At 38.2% G+C, this 20401-nt stretch overlaps 1 protein-coding gene across 1 annotated transcript; it reads left to right on the forward strand.

Annotated features, from left to right (window-relative positions):
- Nucleotides 1-3218: 3218 nt before the first annotated feature.
- On the forward strand, nt 3219-6899 carry LOC123526209 (glyoxylate reductase/hydroxypyruvate reductase-like). Its single transcript, XM_053522863.1, has 3 exons — nt 3219-3628; nt 4815-4985; nt 5788-6899. Exons 1-3 carry the CDS (start codon nt 3430-3432, stop codon nt 6351-6353), a joined length of 936 nt encoding a protein of 311 aa, XP_053378838.1. The 5' UTR covers nt 3219-3429; the 3' UTR covers nt 6354-6899.
- The last annotated feature ends 13502 nt before the right edge of the window (nt 6900-20401 follow it).

Genomic DNA, 20401 nt, shown 5'->3' on the forward strand with positions numbered 1-20401 from the left:
TTTACCAGTACAAACCTGTTCTCCGCAAGTAACTGCCACCTTCCCCACTTCAGACACAATGTCGTTTATCATATAGTCACGGAGAACATACGCCCCGCCCGAGGATCGAACTCACGACCCCGCGATCCGTAGAACGACGCTCTACCTACAGAGCTAAGCGGACGGATAACTAAGCTGCAAGTAAGCGAGCTACCGGTAGGCCTTCCATTTTCACGTCTTCAGCACGACGCGGTCGATTTGTTTGTTTTGGGGTTTAACGCCGTTTTTTCAGCAGTATTTCAGTATGTAACGACGGGCAGTTAACCTGAACAGAGTTCCTGGATTCTGTAACAGCACAAACCTTTTCCCGCAAGTAACTGCAAACTTCCCCATATAAATCAGAGATGGACGAACGATTTCAGACACAATGTGACACTAGAGATAGACCCTAAAATTTTCAATGATAGTTATTCATTAAATAAAGTCTAGAAATTTATTTCCAAGTCCTTGAAATAACCAAAAATGTGAAGTTTATGACAGTTTTGTTAATATCAATAACAGAAGTTTTAATTTTTAATTTAAAGGTGTGATCCACGAAGAATGACAACTCTTGCCTTGGGCTAGTACTTATAAGCAGAGATATCTATTAGTTTACTTCCCTTGCAATTACAAAACTGAGTGGAAAATGAAAACTGTTTTTGACACAATATCATCCTTTTTTGCACAACAAAAACGTTTACGATTTATTCATTTGTGTTTGATTTACCCCTCAAAACATGGTTCCTATGATTCTGTCAACTTACATATGGTAAAAGATTAACTTTTAACAAGTGGACGCAGTGGTCGAGAGGGCTAAGACGCTTTCCTACGGAGGTGAAGGCCCCTGGTTCGGGCTACTCCCATTGCGGTGTGTCCTTGGGCAAGGCACTTTATCACGATTGCCTCAGTTGACCCAGCTGTAAATGGGTACCAGCAAGTTGCTGGGGGTAAGGTATAATTGGTTTTAACTGTTCTTAAAAAGAGGGTCGCTCAAAAGCTCTACTGAGCTTATGTTAATTGTTTCACAAAGCGACGGTAAATAAAATTTACCTTTACCTTTACCTTTACCTAACAAGCCAATAATAAAATGAAATACCAGTAAGTAATTAATAGTGCAGATAATACAGTTTTGCTTGTATCAAAATGTCACAATAGAAGCACTTTTTGTAATACAGAACATCTGGTAAGATTAGTAAAGGTGCAATTATATTCATCTCTATTTCCTATGCCCACATTCAATGTCTTTTATCAAACCGACACGGAGAATGATGCGCCTCGCCCGAGGATCGAACTCGCGGCCCCGCGATTCGTACATCTGCGCTCTCCCTATTGAGCGGCTGAGAGGATCAAACTCACGACCCCGCGTTCCGTAGATCTGCGCTCTCCTTATTGAGCTAAGTGGGCGGCTGAGAGGATCGAACTCACGACCCCGCGTTCCGTAGATCTGCGCTCTCCCTATTGAGCTAAGCGGGCGGCTGAGAGGATCGGACTCACGACCCCGCGTTCCGTAGATCTGCGCTCTCCCTATTGAGCTAAGCGGGCGGCTGAGAGGATCGAACTCACGACCCCGCGTTCCGTAGATCTGCGCTCTCCTTATTGAGCTAAGTGGGCGGCTGAGAGGATCGAACTCACGACCCCGCGTTCCGTAGATCTGCGCTCTCCCTATTGAGCTAAGCGGGCGGCTGAGAGGATCGAACTCGGATGTTATACCATTAGGCTATCGAGGCAGTACACAAATTTACAGCACATGGCATATATTTGACCAAGACAGTGTGTTTAATTTCTGTGAATATTTTATTGAATTAAAGTAATAGTATGCACAGTACTTGTTTAGACCACACTTTGTTTCTGTTGCTGTGTAAGATAGTTCTTTATCTACGTGGAAAAAGATTCATCGAATAAGATGTGAAATCACATTAATTCTAAAAGGGCCTAAATTGTCCACCTGTCATCTTGATGTGAAGTGAATTAACTGTTTTATCAGAAAAATTTTCATAGAGTTTATATAGGGGTGGAAAGTAGGTCACTAGGTTGTGGTGGGTCTTAAACCGTACTGTTCTGAATGAGTGGAGAATTGACATCAGAGCTCGTTGTTGCTCAACCTTTGATTCGTAAAGAGAAGTTGAAAGTAACTTGCGGAGAACATGCTAATGTTGGTAAGTAATCCTGACACACTTCACTTTATCTTGCCGCATTATAATCATGAAATGATGTTGAGAAACCTACAACAATGCCCATTCAGATAATTAAAAGCGGTGAAAGCGTGTCATGGCTCGGGTAGACCGGTGAACAGTCCTATTCGATTTATGTAATAGTTCGCCGACTTCAGTTATATAAAATCATCAAAATCTTTCCCGACGGAGAAGCAACCGAGACGTGGGACAAAGTGAGGAATTCTAATCGGCGGTATTAATGCCACAACTTTGAGAAAAGAGATATATATTCTTTATGAAATATGATATCTGAGAAAAAGTTGTTAAACTACAAAAAGGGCTAGGTAGGCGGCCGTGCGGCGACATTCGGCGGATGCGGGGTGACATTTGGACGGGGGTTATAACAAAGGAATTGTTTCTGCTACCTTCTGCAGAATGTTGGGTTTGATACGATCTGCGTATTTCAACATGTAGCTCAATAAATCTCTAGGGTCTAGGCTTCCTAGCTGACAGGGACAAAGTTATAATTTATGATATTCATTCCATATTTAGGGGATAACTTTCAATGTTTTGTAACTGGTATTAAAGGGGTTGTTTTTTGTTTGTTTTTTATTTTTGTCTTTCTTTTTTTCTTTTTTGCTTTTTCTAGATTCTTTCTGGCTTTTACTGACGTTACGAAGTCGCAAAAATCTCAGAGAAAGAGAACTTATCATTTTGATACAATTGCTGTATATATTCATTAAAACATTACTTTAACGTACTAGATTTGTGTTTTGTCTATCTACAATTTTCTTACATAAGTTAAAGTGATTATATGCATCCTCTCGGCACCAGATGACACTAAATTGCCATTTATGACAACTGTAGAAAAATATCTGAGTTTATATATATGAAGGCATTCCTACAGCATGGCTTTCTCTTTAAGGAAGGGAGGCCATCATAGTATATTTAGCAAATCTTTTATGTAAGAGTTACATCCCCTCATGATAGTTGGTATTTTTTTTTTACTGTAAATATGTTACCTTGCTGGAGATGTATATGTATTCTATCATCATTGTACAGTGTTTATGGTCAAATCAGATGTTAATCTCATGTTTTAAAACAATTCATTTCAAAGGAAACATTAATACGTGAGATATGGTAATGACCCTGACCTTGACTGTCATTGAGGAACGTTATTATCGATTCTCGAGCATTTGAATAACTATTTGCCGTCTGGTGTAGTGAAATAAACTTCTATCTGCCAGGAAAAGGAAATATGGCTAAACCTAAAGTTTTTGTAACTCGTAGAGTTCCACAGGAAGGAATTGACATTTTAGGTGAAACGTGCGACGTTGACGTCTGGAATAGTGATGACGTCGTTCCGCGTGAGACGTTCTTAGAACGAGTGAAAGGCGTTAGCGGCTTGTTTTGTACCATCAACGACGAAATAGACACAGAAGTTCTTGACGCTGCGGGTAAGATGGCTGATTATGTTTAATTATTTCATTATAAAACTTACATACATCTTTAATTTTTGAAAATTAAAAAAAAAATGAAAGTTAATACGTTTAAATAATGGTGCAGTCATGTTAGTTTCATGACATTAAATTTTCAGCAGAAGTTACACTTTAAAATACAGTACATGCAGGAAGTTTATCAACGTAAGACACTGTAAAATGCACTCAGTTATATCGATTTATGCACTGTTCTTGACGTTAGCTTAATTGTATGCCTATTTCAAATAACGAAATCTTGTGTTAAACCTTCTCGAGTGTTAAGGAGAAACGCAACTCTCAGCCTACCTGTTGCTACTCAGTTCCGCGGGATTCGAGCCAACGAACTCCGGATTCGGACGCAGGTATACACCAAAATCTGGTACAAGTATATTACTTTAGGAGAAACATGTGTTAATTTGTTTTTGTGTTGGCTAAAATTCCGTAGATTATTGATAATCAGAAATCAGTGCACTGAGAAAATTGTGTAATTGGTCTACTCACAGTTACGATTAGGCCTAGATCTTATAATGTTTTCTGGATATAAGACACTTCAGTGTTGCAAACGGTGATTACATTTTGACATCTAGCGGAAGCAAGTTAATGCATACTTAACGTTAGATTAGATAATATTTTTTTTCTGTATTTTTTTTCTTAACATAGATGGGTCATTTAAGAATAATTAGTAATTTAAAATGTTCCTGTAAAATGTCAAAGAATTTCTATTGTAAAATGTGCTGTTTTTTTCCATTTTGATAACTGTTTTTTTATCATATATATCAAAACAGAAACCGACATCACTTTACATTGGACATGCAATTTTTGGACTGTTTATAATTTTAACATATTATTCTTACAGGCATGTGTAAGATAGTCTCAATCGAAAATCAATTAAAATACTGCCCCATCTGAAATGAAAAAGTGATCGATAAGAATGTAGTGCCTATTTGTTAAATAAGTCGTCGGTATTTTATCCATATGTATGTGACTAACGCTTTTCTATGTCTGTGGTTGAATATTCCATATTCACTCAAAACAATCAAATGCCCTCTATTTATCAAGAAGAAATATTGGTTCACCATTTAGCGTGATGACTCACAACGCACACGGGTAGAGTTTTATGTTGTCACTTCCTTATTCAAGACAAACTCTGATTATTTTGCTGTAGGTCCGAGTCTGAAGGTGGTTGGAACAATGTCGGTTGGTAATGATCACATTAACATACCGGAATGTAAACAGCGACGTATTTGTGTCGCGACCACACCGGATGTCGCCTCCGACAGCGCCGCTGAGCTCAGTGTGGCATTGTTACTGATTACAACACGAAGGTTAGCTGAAGGTTAGTGATGTAGTGGATTTTATAAGTTGTATTTGAACTGTATAAAAAATAAACTAAATTAGCATCAAGGGCGTGATGAATCTCCAAATATTGACCGGATGCGCCTATATAACTAAAACAGAAGTATTTCACTGTGACTCTAGTGAGAGTTCATATATGCGCGAAAAAAAAAAACAAGTTAAAACCAATTTAAGGTCATCTGTCTATAGTTAAATGGTTTAAAAGTCTCATTGTCGAACAACAACAGCAGCTGAGACTAAGTAATGAATCGATAAAATCCACTGTTCCCGTCCTGGCAAAATGCCGTGTATGAAACTTGGAGATTTTCAAGATTTCATGGCAGTAATATCGCGTGTGCACGAAGACTGGGCTAAGCCTTGTTTACACGATGGCAAAAATGTTAAGTTGGCAATGAATGTGTTTTCTGTATTCGGAAGTGTGAGTGTCAAATCGGCGTAATTTCGAATAAGATCAGAAGGATATGCATTGCAACTTCACAATAACTGTTACCACAGGAGTCTGAAAATGTATCCATAATACCCCAAACAGCATACGGATAGTCTATATATTTAGCCGTTTGGGATAGCATTGATAGAATTTCTTGCGTTTGTGTTTTTACGTTCTCTATTCTAGGTACTTTACGTTTTAGTCAGCAGCAAGGCAATTTTGCATGAGATATACCGTTGGCAGTCATCGTATCACCTGGTCAGTCAAATATAAAAAGACTTTAATTGGTTTGCCAGTTCATTTTTGGTTATAACTATTAAAGTACTTTAGTCAAAATGTATTGTTTTTTTTTCAGGACTGTCAGCCATAAAATCTGGAGAATCTGGACCTTGGAAACCCATGTGGTGTCTCGGCACCTTATCCATGGGTAAAACTCTCGGAATTTTCGGATTTGGACGTGTTGGATTTGGAATAGCTAGAAGAATGAAACCATTCGGAGTATCTCGGATAATATACTCTGATCTCTTTGTAGCAAGTTACGCTGATGGCATTGCGGAAAGAGTAACATTTGACGAGTTATTACAGGAATCAGATATTTTATGCGTCTGCTGCGCCGTCACGTCCCAAACTGTTAAAAAATTCAACAAAACTGCTTTCCAGAAAATGAAGAAGACCGCTGTTTTGATCAATACTTCCCGTGGATCTGTTGTCAACCAGACTGACCTGTATGAGGCACTATCCAACAATGTGATTGGTGCAGCCGGTCTTGACGTCACTGAACCGGAACCGTTACCCGTGGACCATCCGTTAATGACGCTAAATAACTGCATTATCTTACCTCATATGGGCACCAATACATATGAGGCACGTAAAGCAATGAGCATTAACACTGCCAAAAATATTATCGCAATATTAGAATAATTATACAAATCGTTAAAGACTGCATTTATATATTATTGCCAGGTAGTGGGTTTGTAAATCTTGAATAAAATCTCGAGCAATTAAATTTCTCCATGAAGTGTTTGCAAATACGTTGCACGTCCTGTGATAGCAGCATTTTACACGCCGTAAACCCTAACAGAAAAGTTATTGAATAGTTCAAACTTAAAGATTTTTGATTTTCCAAGTGTTCAGTTACTGTGCATTTTGACAGGTCCAATAAAACGAACATTAAAAGGAGCGTGAAAAGTAAGGAAGACGCCTGTTGCTACGGAAAAATGGAAGTAAAATGATTCACGTCTTTATTTTGATGAGCAATTCCATTAAACAAAAAGTTTTCAACACTTCGTGTGTTTCTGCACAATGCTTGTACTCACTGTAAATGCATATAGCAATATGCAAATTAATTCATTTGTATAATGTAACGTGTAAAACAAATTTATGTACATATGGATTTGTAATAATGAAAAATGAAAACAGAAACTGCAAAATCATCAAAATTTGTTGACATTAAATAGTAAATTCAGACATTTTGCATTATATTAATTAATATTATCGACCAAAGTCTCACCACCAGGTTGGCGTGAGGAAGGTCTGTTTTTCCTCGTCAGTTATAATAATCTAACCACTATGTAGAAATACTTCATCAATACTATGATTTATACCAGATTTATATAGAGCTCTTTTCATAATAGATACCTTCAAAGGCACTTTAGGGCGACAACTTCATCCTCTACTGGCACAGACACAGTGACTAGTCTGACCAGAGGAACAGTACGGGAGAAAGCCTCCATGAACAGAGAGAGAGAAATTATTTTTAGATACAGGCCTGTCCGGCTATCCTAGCCCACCTCTTTGCAAATAGACAGTTTGGTTCATGTGTAGCAAGTTAACAACGATCTTTCCTGGGAAGAACCAGTACTGGAGGACTCGGTATTTGTATTGTTTATATTTTAATATTTTTCTTTTTCCCAATTGGTTCCATTGAAAATGTCGATGTTCATTTTGTATGAACCGCACAATGAAAGATCACTGGTGGCAGTAACATACCTAGGATACAGTATGGGTCCATGAGGCATATACGCTTAAATATATTACAATTATAATGTTTTCCAAGAAAAAAAATGCCAAAAAGTCATTTTGAAAATTGTTTGCGCCTGTGACAATGAGCCATTAGAAAAGCTCTTTATATATGAGCATTTTGACATGTGCATTGCTTCCAGCAGGTACATATATATATATATATATAGCCCAAAATAAAATATTTCTTTATCAATGGTTAGCCGTCTTGGGCAAGTGAATACTCTTTCAGAAAAATCTTACTTCAAAGCCCAGTTGCAAACCGTTTACGCATAACGAGCGAGCAACGGCGTAAAAACGGTAGTTCTTTCTCGGACGGCCAACCATTTATAAAAAAAAATATATATATATATCATTGTCACCGTGTGACGGGCAAAATAAATTCAAAATGACTTTTGGCATTTTTTTTCTAAGAAAACATTATAATTGTAATATATTTAAGTGTAAATGTCTCATGGACCCATATTATATCCTAGGTACGTTACTGCTGCCTGTGTAAAAGACAACAGAAGATAATGATACAGTGTCACTGTCACAAAGACACCCGGGTGGATTCAGGAAGGACGTTCCTTGGTAGATGACGTCACAGTTTGTCTATCTGGTAAACTGAATGACCGGAAAGAAGATTCAGTTGTCAAGTAGAAAATATAAGAGCAATTTATAAACAAGCAGTCTGAAAGACAGCTATATCCCCCACTGCTGTTTTGGATAGTGGAAGGGTTGATTGTATTGGATGGAAGCATTGACTTTGTTAAGTATATTTTATAGTCCATGTATGAGAAATCAATCGTTTTGCCTGGTGTAGACGACACATACACTTCACGCAACAGGACTGGGCACATGTTTTATTCACGGATGAGTCCAGGTTTCATCTCGACAGCAGCGATGGTCGTTCTAGAGTGTACCGTCGTGTAGGTGAACGTTTCCATGACAGTTGTGTGATTCAACGACGTCCATTCGGCGGAGGTAGTGTCATGGTGTGGGGTGGCATCTCATCCCGTGGCAGAACAGCTCTTGTGGTTGTGGACGGCACACTTACAGGCATCAGATACCGTGACGAAATCATACGGCCTCACGTCCTTCCATTTGTGCAGCAACGTAACGCCACGCTGCAACAGGATAACGCTCGCCCGCACGTCGCGCGGGTCGTCACCGACTTCTTGATCCAGAACAATGTGAATGTGCTGCCCTGGCCTGCAATGTCACCGGATTTGTCGCCTATAGAACACGTGTGGGATGAGATGCAGCGTCGCTTACGTGGCCTCCAAAATCAGCCGTTGACGTTACCTGACCTGTCACGTGCGCTTGTAAGAATCTGGAATGGTATTCCCCAGGCATTTTTCAGCACACTTGTCGCATCAATGAGGTGTCGTTGCCAAACTTGCGTCGATTCCAATGGTGGACATACACGGTATTGATGAGCTGAACATTGTTTAGAGAACGTCTCTGAAAACTGATCTCTATCCAAGACGCTGCTGATGCAATAACCATATCAACTGAGCTGGTGTTAAATAAAGGTCAGATAAAACCCTGTTGAAATTTTTTTTTTGCAATTTCTTATATACCTCCTAAGTTATAGCATATTATACCCATGCACAGTTTCTTTTTTCCGCTACTATATATGCTAATTAAACTGAAAATACAACATTGTATCATTTATTTGTTTATTCTCGATTGCGAATGAAGATAGATAAATTGACAGAGAGAGAGAGAGAGAGTGTGTGTGGGTGTGTGTGTGTGTGTGAGAGAGAGAGAGAGAGAGAGAGAGAGAGAGTATCTGGTTGCTACAGCTACTAAGATACACCCAAGAAACACACGAACAACGTTTGCGTCTCCGCCATCGGAGCGGGATGTCGAAGTTCGAATCCCGTCAGGCCACCTGGCCTGCAAGGATATGATTCGGAAGGTAATGCGCACAGAGAAAAAGGTGTCTCATAGTCAAAAATTGACCGGCCCTTTCAATAGATCGACACTATGATAAACAAAGCCTTATACAAAGATTAAAACCCGGCACGCGCAGGTTTTGACAATGCATTTGAGGCATATGCTGATGGATAATGGAAGGATTTTTTTTCAGCCAGAAACAGACACCCCTTACAAATACATCCCAAATATAATGTTTCCTAAGCTCTGGGACAAAGTATCTGTGACATAATATAGTTGCCTTTATACAAAAAAATATAGTTGACTTACTAAAAACTAAATATTGCAAGATATTTGCATCTGCGAGAAGTTATTTCCGCTATTTTTATTTGTAAACAGTATTCTGATAATAAACACCTTATAATTAAACGTCCGAACAATACCAAAATATCAGGATTCGTATTTTAAATGCAGTTTCAACACACACGTCACCTTCCTCTACTATGACATGAAACTGAAAACACATTTTATTTCATACATTGGATACAAACTTTGGCAAAATACTATGTCGATTACATTTTTACATCTTCGATTTGTTCCGTAAAATCATCCAAGTTATGAAATAAAGACGAATCTAAGAATAAAGGGATGATAAATAAGGCCACTACATGTCCGACTTACCTTGTTTATCCATGGCTAATAGGAAAAGTTAGGTGCTTGTACGCACCACTGAGTTGAAGAGGCGACTTTTGCACCAACAATAAAATCCGGATATAGATGTTTGTACTGAAACAAATTTCGGTAGGTGCTATTATTTATCCGAGCGGTCTAGATAAAAATACACTAATATCATAAAGAGACAGGAAAAAGTATCAGAATGAATAACGCTAAAATGAAAGTACTTAAAATGCCGTATATATAATTTTTCTAATGACTGCTTGTCAAACTGATTTTTGTAGCGAAATGCCTATTATATAAATTTTCCTCAAGCTATCTGCTTAGTGATTTGAAAGAAATGATTCGAAAATGATTAGCTTATAAAAGAATCAGAAGAATAATTAAAGATACTTGAAATGTCAAGAACTACAATATATAAAAAGATAACCCTTAGCTTACAGCAAAATGCCTTACTAAAATAATCACCAGAATGCCACGACCCAGGCTTCTATGACCAATAAAGACACAGAAAATAAAGACACAGAATGCCCTTATCTGTTCTTTGTAAGAATATCAGCCTAAAGTCCTGGTGCAACTGGTATAATAAGCCGCAAAAGACTCTTAAAATGCCACTAGAGTACTACGACCCGGGCCTCCAATGCCTTTCAATATATTTTGCTTTAAAATTGTCTACTTGGCACTGTCGTCCCAAAGTCCCAGCTTGACTAGTGCAACAAATAATTAATTAAATAATTAATTATTTTTGATGTGTCTCCTTCGAATACCAACAGCGAACTGAGAGGCCAAGTCCTTTGACTTGCTTCTTGGTCTGCGCATGCGCCAACATACTTATCCAATGGAAGTTCTTCTAGGAAATGAGTAGTTCTACTGAAAATAACTATGTAAAACGTCCGCTGATGGGATAAAAATACTTACTTCCATTTCTAATAAACGCCGTCCTGACAATGACTGATTATACATGTACGTATATACGCAAACAATAAGCATTTATTGATTCCTATTAAAACAAAGCTTTCAACAACGAAAGTGCATCATGAACAGAAAAATTATAAATGATTTAACGTAATATGAATGCAATCAATGCTATAAATTACTCCAAATACGTACGGTAAGTGATCGAACAGCATAATAAAGAGGAAAACACTACGTAGCTCCTATAGAAAGCAGTTTTGTTAAAAGGCAGCAATTTTAGGGAATAATCTAATAAGAGTATTAGAGGCATTTTGCCACACTACCCACACCTCCGGGTTCATGCGTCCCGCATGCCCTTATAACAATACGCTCGACTAAACAAATGTAAAAGACGAGCCAAAATATCAAAGGTTTTTACTTAAAACCTGTTTTACTTAACTTCATTATACACTAAACTTTTTATAAGTATTTAACGATTGCTTTTTACAAAACGAAACATAATGTTTTAATTTGACATGACATTAAAGATACTTTAAACTCGACACTCAGAATGTCAATAAACTTGAATATCAATAGAGTTTTTTTTTTTTCCAACAAAAAGTGCGTTACATTTAGTAATTACCGAAACATCATAAACTGTCAAACTCTCAATTCTTTGGCATAGCCAAATCAAATCTTGAACTTTTAACTCATATAAATATGTAATCCCTATGCCAGAATGGCTTATTTCTTCTCCTTTGACTACTTATGTCTTCATGTTGCATTTCTTTATCATTTACCTGTATGCTAGACTCATTATTGATTATTTCTGCATCCACTGTATCTTCTTGTATTTCCTCAAATTCCATTTCATTATCACCTTGTAAATTCTGTGTCCGTGCTTTTCGCAATCTGTCACAATGTATGACCTGTGTGACGCCTGCTCTACCACAATTAACTTTGTAAAGAACATCAGAAATCTTTTCACTCACTTTGAACGGACCTCTCCAGAATGAGGTAATTTTTGAAGAGCAACCTACCTGTTTTACAGGGAAAAAGACATATACTAAATCTTCTGGCTCAAACTTCTCGTATGAAACTCTAGTGTCTCTATACGATTTTTGTCTACTCATTGACCTACCAGTATTTTCCCTAACTAATTTGTGGCTACTTTCAAGTGTCTCCTGTAATTCCCATACCCACTGATTTACAGGAATGGATTTCATACTCGGGGGCATTTCAAACATTAGGTCAAGTGGAGTTGTGTTTTCACGACCTAACATTAACATATTAGGGGAATAGTTAGTAGTCTCATGAACAGATGACCTATAGGCCATCATGACGTATGGAAGATGTTCATTCCAATTAGTGTGATTTTCGTCTACAAACATGCTAAGCATTTTTGCAAGTGTTTTGTTAAATCTTTCGACCATTCCGTCGCTTTGAGGATGATACGCCGTGGTTCTGGTCTTTTGAATGTTCAAACGTTTGCACATTTCTTTGAAAAGACCACTCTCAATTTGTTTTCCTTGGTCGGAATGAATTTTGCTGGGCACACCAAACCTGGCAATAACTTCTTCCACTAATAGTTTTGCAATTGCCGATGCCTCCATGTTTGGCATTGGGAAACTCTCTGTCCATTTCGTATAATAGCATGAAATAACTATTATATACTTATTGCCTCTCTCTGTTACCGGTAATTCCCCAAGTATGTCCAGTGCGATTCTTTCCATAGGATAGCCTGAACGAACTATCTGCATTGGAGCCATTTTAGTCTTCAATGGTGCTTTTCTTTTCTGGCATTCTTCACAACCTAAGACGTATGATTCTACATCTTTCCTCATCCCTGGCCAAAAATACTTGGCACGTATTCGTTCGAACGTTTTCTTAATACCTAGGTGTGCTGCGGTATTAAGATCATGGGAAAACCTCAGAATTGTTCTGCGTAATTTCAACGGAATTACGACTTGACTGTACTTTGTGTTTGTTTCGTGATCTTTCCATTCACGGATTAATAAGTTATTCTCTACTCTGAAGAAAGGGTACTGACCATAGAGGGTTTTAAGGAAGTAACTTTCGCTTGAAATGTCTGTAGCAGTTGTTTTTTGACTATTCATAACCCATTCTTTCATAATACGTATGTCCCTATTCGAGTCCTGGGATTCAACATGAGATTCGATGTCAGGAGGGTTTTCTGATTCTACAGTGATTGATCTGATATGGCCTTCTTCTAGTTCTAATCGGCCACACTTCCCACAATGTATTCTACTGAGTCCGTCGGCATTACCATGAAGTCTACCTGGACGATGTTTAATGTCGAACTGAAATGATGATACGATTTCCAGCCACCGGGCAATTTGACTTCTGGATTTTTGAAATTCATCAACAAACCTAGACAACCATGATCCGTTCTGATCAAGAACTTTTTACCATATAAATATTGTCTAAAGTACTTTACAAAATGGACCAAAGCAAGAAGTTCTTTCCTTGTAACACAGTATCTCCGTTCTTTTTTGCTGAGAGTTCTGCTTGCCTATGCTACAACACGTTCAGTTCCATCAATGTTTTGAGAAAGGACACCAGCTATGGCTTGATCACTAGCATCAGTGTCTAAAATGAACGACTAAGTGAAATCTGGATGATTGAGCACTGGTGCATCAATCAACTTATGTTTTAAAGATTGGAATGTTTGTTCACACTGCTTTGACCATAACATTTGTTGACCTTTTTTCGGAAAGCTTATGAAGAGGTTTAGCAAGTTTAGAAAATTTCTCAATGAACCGACGATAATAGGAACAAAAACCTAGAAATGACCGCACCTCTTTAAGCGTAGTGGGTTGATGCCAATTTTTCACGGCTTCAGTCTTTTTGGGGTCCGTCTTGATTCTTTCTTTTGAAATTATATACCTAAATACTCAACTTCACTAGAAAACAGTTGGCATTTTCTTGGTTTTAATTTTAAGCCAGCTTCTCCTAGTCGTGTGAAGACTTTATCTAAATTTTGAACCATGTCTGAAAATGTTTTTCCTGTCACTATTATGTCGTCTAAATAAATAAGACAAATTTCCCAATTTAGACCAGCCAATACCTTTTCCATTAAACGTTCAAATGAGGCAGAAGCATTACAAAGTCCAAATGGGCGGACTTTAAATTCGAATAAACCTTGTCTGGACACAAAGGCCGTTTTCTCTCTGTCTTTTGGATCTACCTCTAGTTGCCAATACCTGCTATTCAAATCTAAACATGAAAACCAGGTGGCACCAGACCATTGATCTAATGAATCGTCTATGCGAGGTATCGGATACGCGTCTTTTACAGTAACGTCATTCAATTTTCTTAGTCTTTGCAAAATCTTTTTGTTCCGTCTTTCTTTTCCACCAAAAACAATGCCGCTTGCCCAAGGACTCGAAGACGGTTGAATGACATCTTGTTCTAGCATGTTTTGAATTTGTTTATTTGCTTCCTCCTGCATGTGAACTGGCATTCTTCGTAGAGATTGTTTGATGGGATGGGAATTTCCTATATCGATATTATGCCTTATAATGCCCGTCCTACTAATGTCCGTATCAGTCTTGAAAAATGTATTAGAATGCTTTTTCAAAAGATCAGCTACTTGGAGGCATTGTGTCTTTGTAAGCCCTATAGTAGCTCTTTGATAAACATCTGACAAATGTTCTGGGACTTGATTTGCATGTGTATGACTTTGCGTCTTTGCAGTAACCGAGAATATTTGAGACACAAGGCTTAAATTGGCAATGTGTGTACCTGGGTAGTATTTGTCAGTTTCCTGACTCGTATCCAGTAACCTAACAGGAAAGGTATTTCCGGCACGGCATGCATAAGTGCTAAAGCTACTACGCCCATATTGCATTTATTGTAATCATGTAATGGTTCTAGGGTTTATGTCGTGTTATTGATACTGTTTAGTTTCTCAACATGAACATTTCGGCCTGGGTGGTTCCAATACTCCCGCTTTCATAGCCTTGGGTATTGTATAATCACCCCTTGGATATGGTGCCTGCATTTTAATTTTGTCTTTTGACAGTTCCTGTGATACGCAGGCTCCATAACTTCAGATCCCCTTCCTAAATTCCAGTTTGTTTAGTTCTGTCCATTGTTTTCTCGTTTGGGACAAACCCTTTACTTTATCTGGGGACCAAACGCAGCTCTTCATGGAATTACACGCCTCAACACGTATATCATTGAAGGTTCCATGTTCACCGCCGTTTGATTACATCTGCGGATGTCTCTAAATTGCTTTTTGTACTTTTAGCATGTGTAAATGTTGAGTTCTGCTCAACCCGGGGCTAGAGGGCGTGGACGGTAGCATGCATTTCCACTACCGTCCACGAACCGGCTCAATCAAACCGAGCCTGCAACATTTTCGTTTCTGTCGTGTTGAGCGACCTGTGAAGTTTCCACTTTTCTCTATTCTATAATATCAAGTTCATTTTTTCTTGAAAGTGGTACAGAAAGCTTTTCAGTTACTATCATTTCTGAATTGGGAGGAATGTAACACATTTCTGCAATTGTTACCCTGTAGCAACCTAGGTGACCAGCCTGTACCATTTGACAAGGCGTACCTTTTACAGTAATAGTGTTTGTGTGAATGTCTAATTGGCAGTTGTTGGCTTTCATAAAGTCTAAACATATAATGCCATCAATATCTATCTCAACAATGAGTACCTCTGTAACTACATGGATTCCATTAATGTAAAAAATAACTGATGTTTTGCCTAGAACGTTCAATTGATCGCCAGAAGCTGCAGAAATTTGTGTATTGGATTTTTCCAAAGAAGCTGTTTTTCTGTCTTTTATCAGATCCCATGTTTTGTGAGAAAGTAAAGTCAGTGAAGCACCGGTATCGACCAGGCATTCAAGTGTAATACTATTAATGCTACATTTAAAAAAGAGCCCTGCTCCGAATGATGCGATATTTCGAAGATGGCCTTTTTGTTTTGATGAGCTAAATGTTCTAGAGTTCACCTTTTGCGGACACGTATTAGCTAGGTGCTGTTCAGGTGTCTTTTCTTTTATCCATGTTTGTACGAGTTGAGCGCGGTTTAGATGATTTATCTTTCATTTCATAGAATGCCTTACTCAAGTCATGTATAGTCTTTTGAAGTTTTTCAAAATCAGGGTTATTTTCAGTGTATTGTGGTGTAGGTGCTTTTTGCCTGGAATATTGTGAATGAGTGTTATCTGAAGTGTTTCTCATAAAACCCTAACTTTCCATTTGCTTTCTTTCGGCGCTATTAAAGGCATCTAGTTCAACTGCATGGCGCACAGCGTCATTCAAATCAATAGGTCGTGCTTGCTTGACACGTAGTCTCATATCTGAAGAAATCAATGCGTCTATAAACTGTTCTTTAGAAAGAGTCTCTCTTATGTCGGCGGGTGCTGTAGGATAGGCTAAATTCGTCAGCCTTCGAATGTCTTGTCCTAAAGCTGGTAATGTCTCGGAAGCCCTTTGTCGACGTTCTCTTAATTGCACTCTATAAAGTTCAGTTTGGTTTGGAGGAGCGAAACGCTCAAAAACTAGGCCAGTAGGCCAGATCAAAGGAAAAGCTTGTGAACACTCTAGAGGCCACATTTGTGATCCAATCTTTATGAAACTTGGTCAGATGTTTGTCTTGGTTGATCTCTAGGTCAAGTTTGAAACTGAGTCATGTGGGGTCAAAAACTAGGTCACTAGACTAGATCAAAGGAAAAGCTTGTGAACACTCGAGAGGCCACATTTGAGACCCAATCTTTATGAAACTTGGTCAGAATGTTTATCTTGATGATCTCTAGGTCAAATTTGAAACTGGGTCATGTGGGATCAAAAACTAGGTCACTAGACCAGATCAAAGGAAGAGCTTGTGAACACTCTAGAGGCCACAGTTGTGACCCAATCATTATGAAACTTGGTCAGAATGTTAGGCTTGATGATCTCTAGGTCAAATTTGAAACTGGGTCATGTTGGTTTAAAAACTAGGTCAGTAGGTCAAATCAAAGGAAAAGCTTATGAGCACTCTAGAGGCCACATTTTTGATCCAATCTTTATGAAACTTGGTCAGAATGTGTGTCTTGATGATCTCTAGGTCAAATTTGAAACTTAGTCATGTTGGTTTAAAAACTAGGTCAGTAGGCCAGATGAAAGGGAAGGCTTGTGAACACGCTAGACGCCCAATTTTTGACCCAGTCTTTATCAAGCTTGGTCAGAATGTTAGTCTTGATGATTTCTAGGTCAGTTTCGAATCTGAGTTATGTTGGGTCAAAAACTAGGTCACCCGTTCAAATCAAAGGAAAGGCTTGTGAATACTTTAGAAGCCACAGTTGTGACTCAATCTTTTTGAAACTGGGTCAGAATGTTTGTCTTAATGATTTCTAGATCAAATTTGAAACTGGGTCATGTGGGGTCAAAAACTAGGTCACTAGGCCAGATAAAAGGAAAATCTTTTCAACATTCTAGAGACCACAGTTCAAGTTTGAAACTCATTAGAATTAGTCATAATGTTTGTCTTGATTATCTATAGGTCAAGTTCGAATCTTGGTTACGTGGGGTCAAAAACTAGGTCACCCGGTTGAATCAAAGAAAAAGCTTGTGAACACTCTAGAGGCCACAGCTGTGATCCAATCTTTATGAAACTTGGTCAGAATGTGTGTCTTGATGATCTTTAGGGTCATGTTGGTTTAAAAACTAGGTCAGTAGGTCAAATCAAAGGAAAAGATTATGAACACTCTAGAGGCCACATTTTTTATCCAATCTTTATGAAACTTGGTCAGAATGTGTGTCTTGATGATCTTTAGGTTAACTTCGAATCTTGGTTATGTGGGGTCAAAAACTAGGGGACCTGGTCAAATCAAAAGAAAAGCTTGTGAATACTTTAGAGGCCACAGTTGTGACTCAATCTTTTTGAAACTGGGTCAGAATGTTTGTCTTAATGATTTCTAGGTCAAATTTGAAACTGGGTCATGTTAGGTTAAAAATTAGGTCACTAGGCCAGATAAAAGGAAAATCTTGTCAACATTCTAGAGACCACAGTTCAAATTTGAAACTCATTAGAATTAGTCATAATGTTTGTCTTGATTATCTATAGATAAAGTTCGAATCTTGGTTACGTGGGGTCAAAAACTAGGTCACCCGGTTGAATCAAAGGAAAAGCTTGTGAACACTCTAGAGACCACAGCTGTGATCCAATCTTTATGAAACTTGGTCAGAATGTGTGTCTTGATGATCTTTAGGGTCATGTTGGTTTAAAAACTAGGTCAGTAGGTCAAATCAAAGGAAAAGATTATGAACACTCTAGAGGCCATATTTTTTTATCCAATCTTTATGAAACTTGGTCAGAATGTGTGTCTTGATAATCTTTAGGTTAACTTCGAATCTTGGTTATGTGGGGTCAAAAACTAGGGGACCTGGTCAAATCAAAAGAAAAGCTTGTGAATACTTTAGAGGCCACAGTTGTGATTCAATCTTTTTGAAACTGGGTCAGAATGTTTGTCTTAATGATTTCTAGATCAAATTTGAAACTGGGTCATGTTGGGTCAAAAACTAGGTCACTAGGCCAGATAAAAGGAAAATCTTGTCAACATTCTAGAGACCACAGTTCAAGTTTGAAACTCATTAGAATTAGTCATAATGTTTGTCTTGGTTATCTATAGGTCAAGTTCGAATCTTGGTTACGTGGGGTCAAAAACTAGGTCACCCGGTTGAATCAAAGGAAAAGCTTGTGAACATTCTAGAGACCACAGTTGTGATCCAATCTTCATGAAATTTGGGCAGAATGTTTGTCTTGATGATTTCTAGGCCAAGTTTGAATCTGGGTCGTGTTAGGTTAAAAACTATGTCAGTAGCCCAGATCAAAGGAAAAGCTTGTGAACACTCTAGAGGCCACATTTGTGACCCAATCTTTATGAATCTAGGTCAGAATGTTTGTCTTGATGATCTCTAGGTCAGGTTTGAAACTTAGTCATGTTGGTTTAAAAACTAGGTCAGTAGGCCAGATGAAAGGAAAGGCTTGTGAACACGCTAGACGCCAAATTTTTGACCCAGTCTTTATCAAACTTGGTCAGAATGTTTGTCTTTATGATTTCTAGGTCTGTTTCGAATCAATCTGAGTTATGTTGGGTCAAAAACTAGGTCACCCGTTCAAATCAAAGGAAAGGCTTGTGAATACTTTAGAGGCCACAGTTGTGATCAATCTTTTTGAAACTGGGTCAGAATGTTTGTCTTAATTATTTCTAGGTCAAGTTTGAAACTGGGTCATGTGGGGTCAAAAACTAGGTCACCCGGTCAAATCAAAGGAAAAGCTTGTGAACACTCTAGAGGCCACAGTTGTGATCCAATCTTTATGAAACTTGGTCAGAATGTTTGTCTTGATGATCACTAGGCCAAGTACGAATCTGTGTCATGTTGGGTCAAAAACTAGGTAAGTACACTAGATCAAAGGAAGAGCTTGTGAACACTCTAGAGGCCAATCTTATGACTCAATCTTTATGAAATTTGGTCAGAATGTTTGTCTTGATGATCTCTAGGTCAAGTTTGAATTTGGGTCATGTGGGGTCAAAAACTAGGTCAGTAGGGTAGATCAAAGGAAAAGCTTGTGAATATTCTAGAGGTCACAGTTGTGATCCAAACGTTTTAAGAAACTGTCAGAATGTTTGCCTTAATGATCTCTAGGTCAGTTTTGTAGCTGGGTCATGCGAGGTTAAATAGTAGGTCAGTAGGCCAGATCAAATGAAAAGCTTATGAACACTCTATAGGCCACAATTGTGACTCAGTCTTTATGAAACTTGGCCAGAATGTTTGTCTTAATGATCACTAGGTCAAGTTTTAATCTGGGTCATTTAGGTTCCAAAACTAGGTCACATGGTCAAATCAAAGGCAAAGTTTGTGAGCACTCTAAAGGCTACAGTTGTGACTCAATCTTTATGAAACTTGGTCAGTATGTTTGTCTTGATGATCTCTAGGTTAAATTCGAAACTGGCTCATGTGGGGTAGAAAACAAGGTCAGTAGGCCAGATCAACTCTGGTGAGATATATATAGGGCCATCATGGCCCTCTTGTTATGTTCATTAAGTAGACCACATGTATGGCTATAAAATAATCTGCACGAACCTTATGTAACTACAATCTAGGTTTTGTACCTGGTGCAATATATTATCGCCAGTAACGTGATGATTAACCAATGCGTTGACGATTTATGAATAAATTGGTCATGACGTGGTCGTCCACGAAATTTGATATCTTTGACGAATTCTGACGTCTTGATAATGCCACCAAAAATAAGCTAAATCTAGTGACATTGTAACTGTTAACTAATAATGTGTGTATAAAATGACTGACAATTCCTGGATATCGTGTTAAGTAATAGTTATAGTATGTGTGAGAGTGTGTTACCAGGATATATCAGAGCTAGGGGTACATCGAGGGTATTTTTCTCTGCACATATCGTCGAGGCCGGTAGGCCGAGACAGATATGTGAAGAGAAAAATAACGAGATGTACCCCTAGCTCTGATATATCCTGGTAAC

This window comes from Mercenaria mercenaria, chromosome 14 (assembly GCF_021730395.1).
Source record: "Mercenaria mercenaria strain notata chromosome 14, MADL_Memer_1, whole genome shotgun sequence".
Classification (NCBI taxonomy): Eukaryota; Metazoa; Mollusca; class Bivalvia; order Venerida; family Veneridae; genus Mercenaria; species Mercenaria mercenaria.

Bases quoted from the DNA above. Each gene is read 5' to 3' on its own strand.
- LOC123526209 (XM_053522863.1), top strand. From the start codon at position 3,430: ATGGCTAAACCTAAAGTTTTTGTAACTCGTAGAGTTCCACAGGAAGGA. The intron at 3,629-4,814 runs GTAAGATGGCTG...ATTTTGCTGTAG, and splicing joins AGAAGTTCTTGACGCTGCGG to GTCCGAGTCTGAAGGTGGTT. The intron at 4,986-5,787 runs GTTAGTGATGTA...TTTTTTTTTCAG, and splicing joins AACACGAAGGTTAGCTGAAG to GACTGTCAGCCATAAAATCT.